The sequence below is a fragment of the Meles meles genome, chromosome 8 (genome assembly GCF_922984935.1).
Source record: "Meles meles chromosome 8, mMelMel3.1 paternal haplotype, whole genome shotgun sequence".
Taxonomy (NCBI): domain Eukaryota; kingdom Metazoa; phylum Chordata; class Mammalia; order Carnivora; family Mustelidae; genus Meles; species Meles meles.
This window is the reverse complement of record NC_060073.1, coordinates 64,110,256-64,122,799: the sequence shown is the minus strand read 5'-3', so window position 1 is coordinate 64,122,799 and position 12,544 is coordinate 64,110,256. Positions and strand designations below refer to the sequence as shown.

Sequence of the window (12,544 nt, the reverse complement as noted above, 5' to 3'; positions counted from 1 at the left end):
GATGCCCATGAGCCCCGGGGCCTGGCGCCCTGTGCCAGGAGCCACTCACCGGGGTTGGGGTTGTCCTGCAGGGCCACGACGTACTTAGACCTCTTTCGGAGCCCTTCCAGGAAGGTGACCACTAGGTCACGGATGTCCTCAGCGTTGCTGGAGGTAAAGGTGTACTCATCCCCTTTGATGGTAGCCAGCGTGAAGCTGGGGGCTACCAGTTTTGCTCCCCTGCAGGACCAACACGGAGAACAGGGCCCAGCCGGGGTCAGTCCTGCCCAGCCCGAGTGAGGCGCAGCACAGCCCAGATCAGAGCAGCCCAGCGAGAGCAAGACACGGCACTCCCTGAAGGAGACCAAGGCCAGCCCAGTCAGACACAGCCCAGCCTGGGTGAGACTGCCAAAGTCACACATGGTTCAGAGCGATGTCTGCAGGGGCCCGGACTAGTTCCCTTTGGCTATCCAATTCCTACTCACCCTTCAGATTTCAGCCTAGATACTCCTTCCTCCAGGTAGTCCTCCTTGCCCTCCCACAGCCCTTACCACACTGGTCCTTGCCTTAAAACAGCCCATTCAATGTCTGTCTCCTCCCTCAACTGAAGGGAGCTGCACGAGGGCAAGGCCTATGCTGGTGTCCTGCGTCCCCGTGCTCAGCACGTGCCCGGCCCCAGTCCACAGCAGATGCTGCCCAGAGACATTCCCCTAAGTCAGGGACCTGGGGAGGGCCTGCTGGGAACACCAGGCTATTCCAGGAACCGCTCTCACCACTGCTCTAGTGTGCCCACACCTTTCAGTTTCCAGAGCTCTCCCACGGATGGTTACTTTGAGTCCTCACCACTGTTATCGAAGGCAAGTATTAACAGCTCCACTTCAGGGGCAAGGACATGGACGTGAGTCCCACCTGAGCCCCTGAATCACAGCCCAGGCCCTCTTTGTACACACTTGACTGCCCCGGCCGTCCTCCTAGCTGCCCACACCCATCTCTGAATGCCAGTGATGCCCCATAAAGACCACTCAGCCCTGATCGGGGTTGGGGGGGGAGGTGCCTGAGAGGTCTACACAGTGCTGCCCAAACTGCTCGAGCATGTGGGACCGGGACAGGGGACTACATGTCTCTGCACCTCAGTGACATCCTCTATGAGGCAGCGACTCCCTGTCAAAGGCCCCCGGGCCCCCCAAGAAAGCTCCAGGAGCCCTCTCCTTTCCCCTCTGTCAGTCTGTGTCTCCATCTGCCCCTTCTTGCTTCAGACAGTGCAGAATCAGAGCACTGGGCTTGACACCTCCCTGCTGCGGGTCTTCGTGCCATGTCGGACAGCTTGCTCTGCACGGAAGGGAGGCATGGGAGGGGTTGGACTAACCTACTGCTGGACACGGCCATGATCTCGGGGAAGGACAGCTCCAGGAGCACCTGCTCCTGCTCGTCCACGAAGTAGACTCCCGTCCAGTTGACCGCCACGATGACGTCATTCTTGGGGAGGCTGGGGCCTGGGGCAGAGACCAAGGCAGTGACAGGGAGACGGCCCCACTCACAGCCCAGCCCTTCCCAATCCTTATGCCCCCAAGGGAGGGAAACAGATTTCCATTTTACAGATGGGGAAACTGAACCTTGGAGAGCACAACCTCCCTACCCTACAAGTCAAAATTCAAATTGCAGTGGGAAGACAGCACTGACATCAGGACGCTTGTTTGAGTCCTGGCCCTGCCTCTGTTCATCGTGCAGCTCTGGACAAGTCCCTGCCCTGGAAGGAGGTGGGCTATGGGGAGGGAGTCAGCTGAGCCCCAAGGTTCCCCCCAGCCGGGTATCTGGTGATTCTGTGACGCCTGACACCAGCACAGGGCCCAGCATGGAGCACATGCCCGGTCACTCAGCCCCAAGGATGACTGAACCAACGGCCCATGTGGGTTTGTGACTGTCATGTCCACACTCCGCTTCAGAGTCAGCGCAGCCTAGACTCTGGGCCGCCTGCCTCTGTACACGGCAGGTGCTGAATTATGTCAGCAGGTCTTCCATCGTCTCACCCAAAGTGCTGTTAAGCACCTAGACTGTGGGAGATAGGAGCCACCCTGCGCTTGTTGACTTGGAACGAGCAAGCAAGCAAGCCCGCAGGCAGGAGCTGGGCTGACTGGAGTCTGGCTCAGGCTATCCCTCCCTTCCACGGTGGGCTGGAGCCAGAATGCGGGGTGGGAGAGGATGAGGAGGAAGGCGGGGAGGCAGGAGGGCTGAGGGGGTACCTGAAAATTTGTAGGCTTCGTAAAACCTGGAGAAGAGCAGGGGCCACTTGAAACGGGCATAATTGACCACATCCTCTTTGACCTTCTGGGCATCTGTTCTCCTCTGGGCATAAATCCCCTGAGGGGGACGGACAGGTGGAAGAAGATGTCACATCGGCTCTGTCTGGAAATCCAACGTCTGCGGCCCCCGGGCCAGGAAAGCCCTGGAACTAAGGTGTCCTCCTGTGCCACATGGCCTTGTCACACCCCATTGGCCCACAGCCAACCCCATCCCTCCACAGGTCACACCTGCAGGGAGCGCCCAACTCAGCCGCGACAGAAAAGCCCACAGTCCTGGCCCGCATGTGTGCAAGGCCCAAAGTCAGGGGTGAGGAGGAAGCATCTGGGATACGGGCACGTGTGGCTAAGCAGGCACGTATGTGCCACACCAGGAAGAGGGGTGGGGAAGGAACACAGAAGAGCCAGGTCACACGGAAGTGTAGAAGAGGCAGCCACTGGCAGACTGGGCTGTTAGCAGAACCGGACAGGCGAACCTGGGAAGGGGGAAGATCGTCACGCAGGGGAGGGCCGGAGCAGCCAGGGGGTGAGGCAGTGCTGCCGGCAGAAGATGAAAGCGCTGGCATTTTACTCTAAAAATATCGCTTGGAACCCTATTAACAACTCGGTGGGGTTGGAGTAGAATTGGGCGCATCAAATGGAACTCATGCTCTCTGTCATCGCTACACAAACGTGAGCAAAGACACACGTGCCTGCCATGTGTGGAGAGGGCTGGGAGCAGGGCCCTCCCAGGACGGGACAGGGTCAGAAGAAACCACGTGTGCATATGCGGAGGGAGGGGACCATAAAGCAAACACAGCGCAGAACAACCAGTGAGTCTGGGTAAAGCGGAGGGCCCTACAGTTCCAGGTTTTTGAACTTGCAACTTCTCTGTAAGTTTGAAACTGTTCCCAGAAAAAACGTTTTTACCCACTGGGCCCTAAAAACCATGCTAGTTCACAGCTTTACACTCTATGAGAAGAATGGCCCTGGGATATGGAACACAGGCCAAAAGGCTCTGGTCCAAGGGAGAGACACAGCAAGCTCAGTCGTGGGCTGTGGGGGCAGAGACCACCTCTGTTCCCTTCACGGCTGTGTCCCCAGGGCCTGGTACAATGCCTGACACATGGCAAGCACCCCAAACAGAACCAATTAATGAGCAATGGCAGCCAGCCCAGAATGTGCCAAGTGCATGACAACAGTGAACACTGAGGAGGCCCTGAGGAGATGGGGGGAGCAGAATGTTGGAAACTATCAGGGAGGTGGAGTGGACAGGCTTCCGCAGGTGACAGGGAGGGAGAGGTGAGGAGCAGGGGGTTGGCTGGACAAAGAGACAGAGGGCTGGAAGGAAAACTCACATCTCTTCTGCAGGGGGCTGCAGGAAAGGGGAGGGCCTGGTGGCAGAGCCAGGCCTAGATATAGAGAGGGAGCGGGGCAGTTTCAGAGAGGAGGGGAGGCTTGTGGGCAACTCACCAGGGAAGGCAAAGACTTGGGTGGGAGAGGCACATGGGGCCCCTGGCTGGGGAAGAGGGCATGGGGTATAGAAAGCTGAAAGACTGCTCATCTGCAGAGACCCCAGGATCTTGCGTGCAAAGATGACTCTGGTCTCCCATAACCAGGGCCAGGAGTACGGAGAGGCCTGTGGGTCCCCTCCAGCAGCCAGCCCACCCCTCCTCTACTACTTGGGTAGACCCCTTAGCTTGGAAAGAGCTACTCAGGGCTGGTTATGAGCCTGGGACCTCAAGCAAGGGGGTCAAAGTGTCTGTCCCTAAGTTCTCCAGGCAGGAAGCTGGGCCGGAGCTCTTTTAGGCAGAAAGGAGGGTGGGCTTCCTAGAAGCTCTCCCAGCACACACCAACACTCCCAAGCTACAGCTCTAGCATGCAGCTGCGGCCAAGGGCAGGGTCTCCCCCCACCCCAAAGCCCATGGTTTCTCTCATGAGGCTGGATTTGATCCATCTCCATGTCCCTGGCACCAGCCCAGAGTAGACAGCATAGGACACAAGTGCACAGACACCCACGGCAGAGGAAAGCTGCTGGGGAGGCAGGAGGTAGAGGGTGCCGTCCTGTCTCCCAGCCGCCCTGCAGGCAGACACATGTCCAGTGAGAGCTGTGACCTCTTTGATTGTCTGGATCCTTGCCCCCAGCCCAGGTCACCAGAGAGCCCCTCTCCCCAGACCCAGCCCTGTCCTCCTACCTTCTTGTGGGCAGCAATGGCCAGCTGGGCCCACTTCTCAAGCGTCTTCAGGGGCGTGATCTCACGGTCGGGGATGTAGGTGGGGACGAGGTTTAGGAGGCGCTCCAGGATCATCTCGGAGCCATAGTCTACGAAGTACTGCTGGGAGGCCAGCTCGGCCAGGTCATCCTCCTAGGTGGGGAGGGAGAGGAGGGTGCTGTTCGCACACCCTCTGGGAAGTCCTTCGACCCCCGAAGCCCCAGGGCCCTGCCTCCTGCAGCTGTCGACCCCAGGCTTTGGGAAACTGTGCTCTCACTGATTCCCCAGAAGTTCTTGTCTGCTTGGTGGAACCATGAGCTCCCCAAGAGCAGGACCACACCCCTGCCTTCTCCTGGTGCCCTCAGCACCAGCGCAGAGGCACATGAGCTGACCCAGAGAGGCCGGCCCAGCTGTCGGTGAGGGTTGATCACCACATTCCCAGCCCATGAGCCAGCAACGGGGGCTGACAGGATGCTTGGGAGAAGGGGGACCCTGGCGCTGCTGGTACTGTCAGAGTGAGGGGCGGGCGCACATTACCCTCTCCATCACCCCTCCCTCCCTGGGATGGCCCCAGTAGCGAGAGACAAGGAGGCTGTGCCACAGGGGCTTTCGAGGGCCAGGTGATGGGGCCTGGGCCTTTGTGCCCCCTCTGCCTGGGGACTCACCAGGGCTGCGGCCGAAGCGGAAGAGAGAAAGGCTCTTGGGGGTGTTGAGGGCAGCACATGCTTCCCCGCCCATTCAAAGCATTTCAGAATTTCAACAACTGATACGGCTATACTCATGCCTTCTGGCACCACCACGACCACGGTCACCATCACCAACCCAGCACCTTCCCGGGCCACCAACCCTGCCACATCCCCAGCACCATCACCACCACCACTACCCTGACCACACGCCACACGCCTACCAGTGCTGCCTCCGCCATCACCGCCGCCGCCACCCACCCCTTCCTTTCCATCACCTTTTCCCTACTGCCCCATCACCGTCACCAACAGAATCATAAGCACCATGAGAACCATCATCACCGCCATTGAAAATAACACAACACGAGTTACTACTCCATATCATTCCTGTCCTTTAAAAGGAGACAAAGAGAGTACACATTTGCAAGCTCTGGCCTAAAGGACAGGGTTCGCTGGATGAGCGCAGAACAAGACAGCACGTCCTGAAGCACAGACTCTGCCCCAGGCACGAGCACTGCAGAAGCGTGCGCACCTTCCACCGGCAGAGTTCACTCTGGGCTTCCAAGGCCCCATCCCTGTGGGCAGAGTTAATCTAGAAGCAGCCTCAGTCAGCCTAACCTCCACAGAAGCTAATGGTGGGTCCCAGACAGTAACATTCAGCCGAGAGTTGGAACATAGAGGTCTGTGAGCCAGGCAAGATCAGGCAAAATTCACACTCACCTTCTCACACCTGTACTCCCCAAACTTGACCCCTCGCACCACCTGCTGGTAGATGAGGTTGGTGGCCACGTTGTCCTCGGAGGGGTTGTGCCACGGCGTGAAGACCTCTTTGCGGAAGAAGAGCCTCCAGGGGGCATTGCGCTCCTGGGCACCCTGCTCCTTGGCGTACTGCTCACACTGGGAGATGGCATCCATGACATGGTCACTGCCACTGCCCAGGGAGGACACCTGCAGGCACAGGGCTGGAGGTCACCCCGTGGAAAGCTGAGCAGGCCGGGAAGGACTTACAAAGAACCATCAACAGTGCCAAGTGTTCTTGTCCAGATGGAAAACTGGGGCTCAGAGAACAGCAGGGATGTGTCCGGGTCACCCAGGAAGCGGATCAGACCTCTGGATCCCAGCCATGGGCTCTGAGCCGGCACAGCCTTGTGGGCTTTCCCATTTCCTAGTGTAAGCCTTATGGGAAACCCTGACAGACAAATGGCCACTGAAAACATGGGAGCTATGTGTAGGTGGGAAAAACTGAGGCAAACTGTCGGACAATGTGGTTCTGTCCCTGGACCCTGCCAGAGTGGCGGGGGGGACGGGCATCTCTGCTGTCTGTGGCGTTGCTGAGTGTGGAGGCAAAATCACCCACCCCCAGCCCAGATGTGCCCAGGGTTGCACACACTCTAGGTGGTCATTAACAAGCGAACAGAAACCACCATAGAAACCTGACAGAAACATACATTCCCATTTGCAAATGAGAAAACTGAATCTCAGAGAGTTAAGTGGCTCCCTGTCCCCCACACGGGTCCGTGTCTGCCTTGTTTTCTCTGCAGTACCAGGGGAGGGTTGACTCAGCCCAGGTACGTGACAGAAGCGAGCTCTGGGTGTCCAGCTACTACTACACCACCCGATTTCTAGATGCTCTCCACAGTCCTAATGAGTTGGGCAGAGGCAGAGTTACCAGTGGCTGAGAAGAAACGAAGGCCCTGGAAGGTAGTAATTGCCGAAGATGGCCTGAGTCAGTGCATGGCTGACCCAGAACAGGAAGCAGGCTGGTGCCAGGAGGGGGCGCTGCACAGAGGTCTCACCTTATCAAACAGGGCAATGTAGAGGGAGAACCCAAATCGGTCCTTGAGCGAGATCTTGTCAGCCAGCGCATTGCAGAGCTCCTTGGCCGTGGTGGCCGAGTCGGTCAGCAGGGTCTTGGTGGTCCCGTCCATGAATGTCACAGGCAACATGATGGGCTTCTTAGACTTGGTGGCCTGAAAATGACCAAAGAGGGTTTGTGGGGATCTTTTCACTGCAGACCTGTTCACGCCCTCTGGGCTTCCTGGCTCCCTGCTCCTAGGGGGTTGGAGCTGGCCCAGAGCCTCAGACCCCGGCATCCCACCAGGATATCCCGACAGCTGGTCACAGGTGCCCAGGGAGCCTTGCAGTATTCCCCGCCCTGACAGCACCTTTAAAGCCTTGAGCCTGGGCATTGGGGCTGGGAGGCTGCCACAGGCCAGGGGCTTCTGCCCTCACATCATGCAACCCTCACAGGACCCTGGGGCCTGCAACATTACAGATGAAGCTAGTAAGACACAGAGGGAACCCCCTGCCCAAGTCACTTTGATTGTGAAACCGATGGGAGTCCATTGGGCGCCTTCTTGTTCCAACAAACCTGGGATTCCAGAACTTAAAGGACCATAGAATCCTAGAGAGGGGAATGTTCCCAGGCCACTGGAGTGCACTAGATACACACACGCCCGCACATGCGCACACACGTGCGCGCATGCCTGGGTAGGGCCGGGGCCACACCTGCAGCTCCAACCAGCTGGGCGGCTGCGTCCGTGTCCCGTTGACAAAGGTCCTCCTGAGCCGCTCCTCACAATACGGAGCGTAGCCGGGCGGTCCCCCGTGGATGAAGTTGCGCAGGTACTGCAGACAGAGGACTGGCTGAGGGACCCCCACTCCAGCCTCCCCTCTGAGAATGTGACAACAGCCACCAGGTCTCCTGCTTCCAGCCCTTCCACCCACACTTGGGACGCGCTCAAGGCCCAGTCATCCACGTCCCTCCACTGCTTCTGGGGCTCAGCTCTGCTGCCCTTGGGATGGAGTCTGTGTGCCTCAGGCTGGCAACAAGGCCACCATGTTCTTCTCACCCTGTCCAGTCTCAGCCGTGCCTCCTGTCTCACCCCACACACCACTCCCCCTCTCTTCTCCTGGCCTAATTGCTGGGCCCACCTCCCTGACTCCCCCCGACTGCGAAAACACTCTCCTCCTCACTCTGCTCCTCATGGCGCTGGCCAGCGGGGTTGGTCCTGCTGTGACCCGCTCTGCCTCTGCGTCCCCAGCACCCAGGGCCTGGCACTGAAGTGCACTCAAGGAAGGGACCTGAGACCCACCACAGGGTCTGCTCCAAAACCCTAAGTGGAGGGTCTGGAGATGCTGCTGTCAAACTCAGTCTCTTCCTAAATAGAAAGAGGCTGAGGGGAGAAGAGAGTGAAGGGCTGGAGCCTGGGAGGAGGGCCAGGATGGGTCAGGGGGGTGGGGAGGGGAGTCTGTGGGCCTGGGAGGAGATGGTCCAGGCAGGGCTTCCTTGCCGGGCCCCACGGCGCTTCCTCCCCTCGTTCTCTCCTCTGACTCCCTTCCCGCCCCAGGAGGCCAAGAGTCTCCCTACCTTAACGAACTTCTCAGAGGGGGCGAAGCAGCCCACACAGAGAGACACAAGGATCCAGCCCCGGGCGTAGCTGCTCTTGGAGGGGTTGTGAGTGAGCTGCTTGCTGATCTGACAGTAGATCTCATCCCTAGACAGGCAGAGAAGCAAGGAAGGGAGACAGCCTCAGAGAAGCCCGGCCCCGCCCAGCCACTGGTGGGACACACAACATGCTGTCCTCTCCTGCTTGCCCTGGACCACCCAGGAGGCAGCAGCCTGTGGCCGGTCTGGGAAGGCTATGGAGCCACGAAGAGGGTCTGGCCTTGGAGGCAGATGAATCAGGCACAAAGCATGCTCCTGACTCCAATCCAGTCCACAGCCAGGTCCCCAGGACCCAGAGAGAGGTGCGCCTCCTGCTCTGGGTCATGCTGGTGATCACCTTGATGAAAAGCATGGGATGTCCCTGCCTTGTCCCTCACCAGCTGGGTGGCCTGAGCAGGTGAGTTGTCTTCTCTGAGCCCTGCCCACAGTCATGGCAACAGGGACAATTTCTACTGATGGCAACTGGAAGAGCCAAAACAGCAAACACATCTGGGGAGTCTGTCTGGGAGGTGGAAGGGGTAGGGCTTTGACTTTCATTCACTGTATTTCCGTAATGTTTGAATACAGGGCTTAAGTGGCCATGTATTAATTTTGTGAATCAGATCAAAGCAATAAAGGTAGTTTTGTTTTGTTTTCACTTTAAATGGAAAGATACAGCCTTCCTTGCAGGTCTTCTGCAAAGAAAAATGAGCCAAGGCTTAGAAAGCACCTGGCACAGTAAATCCTCCATAAAGGCTAGCTGCCAGGGCAAGTTGCTGCCTGCTGGGTCAGAACCAAGGACAGGACGTCGATAACGAAATGACCACCAGGGGGCGCGCACGGCTGGGTGTCCCTCTCAGAAAAGCAGGCCAGGGCAGGAAGGGGTAATTATCTGAATCAGCGGCTCCCTGTATCTTCAGGGCTCAGGGGCCAGTGCAACTTCAAAATTAATTCTGAGGTTGCTCGCTTTTTATCATGACAAATAAGGTCATTTAAAACACAACGTACACAATCTGCCCACTGTCTGTATCACAGTCATTTCATAAAACAAATGTAATTTTAATATCCAAAAAGCAGGAAGGGTAAAATCTTAGAACAAAAACATTTCTTTCGATAAATCAGATTTACGTTATATTTTTCCCATCTCATCACAGATCAGTGAAAGCTTTCTCACTTACACTTGGGAGCTAAGGCCAAGTGAAGGGAGGGTTTAGCCATGGTCCTCAGAGACTCAACACCCAGCCTTCTGACTCAGCCCAGGGATTCAGGCATTGTGTTCTCCAGGACGGACAAGTTTAGGTCTAAGAGACAACTGGGAGGCAAATTCTTGCCCCTTTAACACACCTTGGGCAGCTACCTTTTCTTCCCGGAGGCAGGTGGCCCCGGGTGACTGACCATCTCCAGTGAGGTAGTAACTGGCCTCCAGCAGCAATGCCTGGAAGCCAGGAGGTCTGGGAGGCTAGGGCCTTGGGGCAAGTCTCTTCCCCTCTCTGGACCTCAGTTTTTCAGTCAGTGAAATGGGCCCAAGCCTCTGCCACAGTCCTATCCTGCTGTCCTCCCAGCCAGTATGCAAAGATTCACAGGATCAGCTCTCCTAACCACCATCTTACACTGAGGGAGTCCTCAGCAAAGTCCTAGCTGTCTTCCCTCCACTGACTTAGCTGAGTTGATTCCTTTACTGCTGCTGGTGCCTCTTAGATCACTCTATCTCCTCCCCACCACCCTACGGACCTGAACAAAGGAGGCCATTGCAGGGTTCCCAGGCACATGGGCTGCAGGAACCCCACCCATAGGCCGGAGCTGGCAGGACTGGGCCTATGGCAAGAGATGCATCTGATCATGAGAACAATTGTGTCTACCGCGGGGCCTGACACGCTCTCTAGAGTTCCATCTGCCCACATGCCTAGGAGGTAGGTGCTGGGCTATTCTCTCTGTACGGGTAAAGGAACTGAGGCCCACAGAGATGAAATGACTCCATCAAAGTCACATGAAGAGCTAGCAGCAGAGCTAAACCCAGGCTGGCTTGGCCTCATCCATTGCCAAGGTGACAAGGCCACAACTCAGCCCCCGAAGCCCTTCAGGGCCCCACTCTGAGAAGCACGGACTGCCTCCCAAGCCTGCAGCTCCACGGACACTGACCGGAGCGCTGGGCGCAGGATGCCATTGCCGATGACGAAATGCAGCTTCTCCAGGTTGGACGTGGGCCTGTCCTCCAGCATGCTGTTGCCGTGCGCCGTAGACTCCCCATCATGCAGCCTCTTAGTCACCTGGACAGGGGGAGGGGACAAGGCTCAGCCCCGGGCAGGGTAAATTGAGGGGGTCCCTGGCTCATGTGGGAGTCTGCCCACTCCCCTGGAGAGCAGATCCTGAGAGGGGCTGGAAGGGTGGGCTCCCCACCACCATCATGGCCCCAGCCTTGTGCCCTCCCCGACCCTGTGCAGAACTGACATGGCATTGATGAGGCCCAGACGGCTGGGCAGCACTGGCCTGGTGCCACCTGCTAGGGATCAGCCTCCTCGGCATGTTCCCTGAACCCTCCGCCTCCCCCAGGGAAGCCTTTTCAGCCAGGACAAGGACCTGTTCCTCTGACTCCTGGTGGGACCCCTATCTCTCCAGGGTGGGCCACAACTCTGACAGCAGCATACACCATGGGTCCAACCACCCAGTCACCATCTCCAATCCCTGGGGCTCTGGTGTCCATGTGAACAGCTCCAGGCCTGGGTTCTGACAGACACGTTTCTCCTGTTTCCACACAGCCCACCATGCCAGCCCGCACCCTGCCTGGAGCCCCAGACTGAGTAGGAGTGTGCCCCTGCAGGCGGGAGGAGCGGAGGAGGGCCTCACCTCCATGGAGCACCCACGGCTATGCTCTCACGCCACCTTCCCTGGAGCCCACTGGTGGGCATTTCCACGACCCTTCCCCACCAAACCTGGCCCTTTGGATACCGGCTGCAGAGCTGGCATTCAAATCTGGGGCCATGCGGCTGTAGGACTAGATTTGAGCCTCGGATGGGGAAGAGGACAATGGCAGAGGCAAAGCAGACTACAGAAGCCCTGAGGAGGAGCGTGACTCTACTGCAGAGGGATCTGGGCAGGCTTCCTGGAGGAGGTGACGCCCAGGCAGAAAAGAGGAAGGAGGAATTTTAGACAGAGGGACTGATGTGTGGGAATGTAGGGGGATGAGGGAGCCAGTCCCCTCTACTGCAGATGCCTTGGTTATTTGCTGCCCTCCTGTCCTGCACAGTCCTGGAACACAGGGCCAGGATGGAGCTCCGAAAAGGACAGGTGACTGAATGAGAGTTCAAACAAATTAGTAGTGTTAACGCCCCATGGGCACTCTTACCCCCAGAAAGTTCGCAGTGTCTGAAAGGTCCTTGGATCAAATGAACTGGGTCCCTGCACCGGCAGGAAATGTCCTCCCTCTCACCATGTGCCACTCCAGCCCTCTCCAGGCCCCTCTTCTGGGAAGTCCTCCTGGATCTGGTCCCAGCCTGAGCTCACTGTCCCCTTCCAGGCACTCCTATCTGCCCAGTGGCTCCCTACACAGTCCAGCCCATGCCTCTGGGAAGAGGCTCCCCGTGGTCCCCAAGCTCAGCCGGGCCCCACCCTGAGTGTCCTCGGGCATTCCAGGGTGTGCTCTGACCTCCTCTGTCAGCTTGGACTTCTTCTTCAGGGTCAGGTGCACCAGCTTGTGCCGCACGCTGCTCTTCTTCTGCCCCTCCGGTAGCTGCGTCTGTGGGACAGATGCGGTCAGGCCCAAGTGACTGGGCCCCGAGTAATGACAAGGGCAAAGGACACCAGAGCTACGGCTAGAAGCTGGGCTCGCCTCCACGCTAATGTTTACGAGGCGGACCCCACACTGCTGCCCGCTCATCCCCCACTTCCTGCACCAGCCCTGTGATGGACAGGAAAACGGAGGCTCGGGAGGTGCGATCTGCACTTTGCAGTTTACAAAATGTGTGCATA

General features: G+C 57.9%; 1 protein-coding gene across 2 annotated transcripts in view; it reads right to left on the bottom strand.

Annotated features, from left to right (window-relative positions):
* The window catches only part of MYO7A (myosin VIIA), a 65,444-nt gene that overhangs the window by 16,543 nt on the left and 36,357 nt on the right, over positions 1 to 12,544 (bottom strand). Inside the window, exons 24-33 of one of the 2 annotated variants that reach the window (XM_046016540.1) lie at positions 12,222 to 12,311; positions 10,718 to 10,845; positions 8,522 to 8,648; positions 7,660 to 7,779; positions 6,948 to 7,121; positions 5,872 to 6,099; positions 4,451 to 4,621; positions 2,220 to 2,337; positions 1,346 to 1,472; positions 50 to 333 (exon numbers count right to left, since the gene is read on the bottom strand). In XM_046016540.1, the coding sequence (XP_045872496.1) occupies positions 50 to 333; positions 1,346 to 1,472; positions 2,220 to 2,337; positions 4,451 to 4,621; positions 5,872 to 6,099; positions 6,948 to 7,121; positions 7,660 to 7,779; positions 8,522 to 8,648; positions 10,718 to 10,845; positions 12,222 to 12,311 (1,567 nt within the window). The remainder of the gene's footprint in view (positions 1 to 49; positions 334 to 1,345; positions 1,473 to 2,219; positions 2,338 to 4,450; positions 4,622 to 5,871; positions 6,100 to 6,947; positions 7,122 to 7,659; positions 7,780 to 8,521; positions 8,649 to 10,717; positions 10,846 to 12,221; positions 12,312 to 12,544) is intronic. The other variant, XM_046016541.1, reaches the window with a different exon arrangement.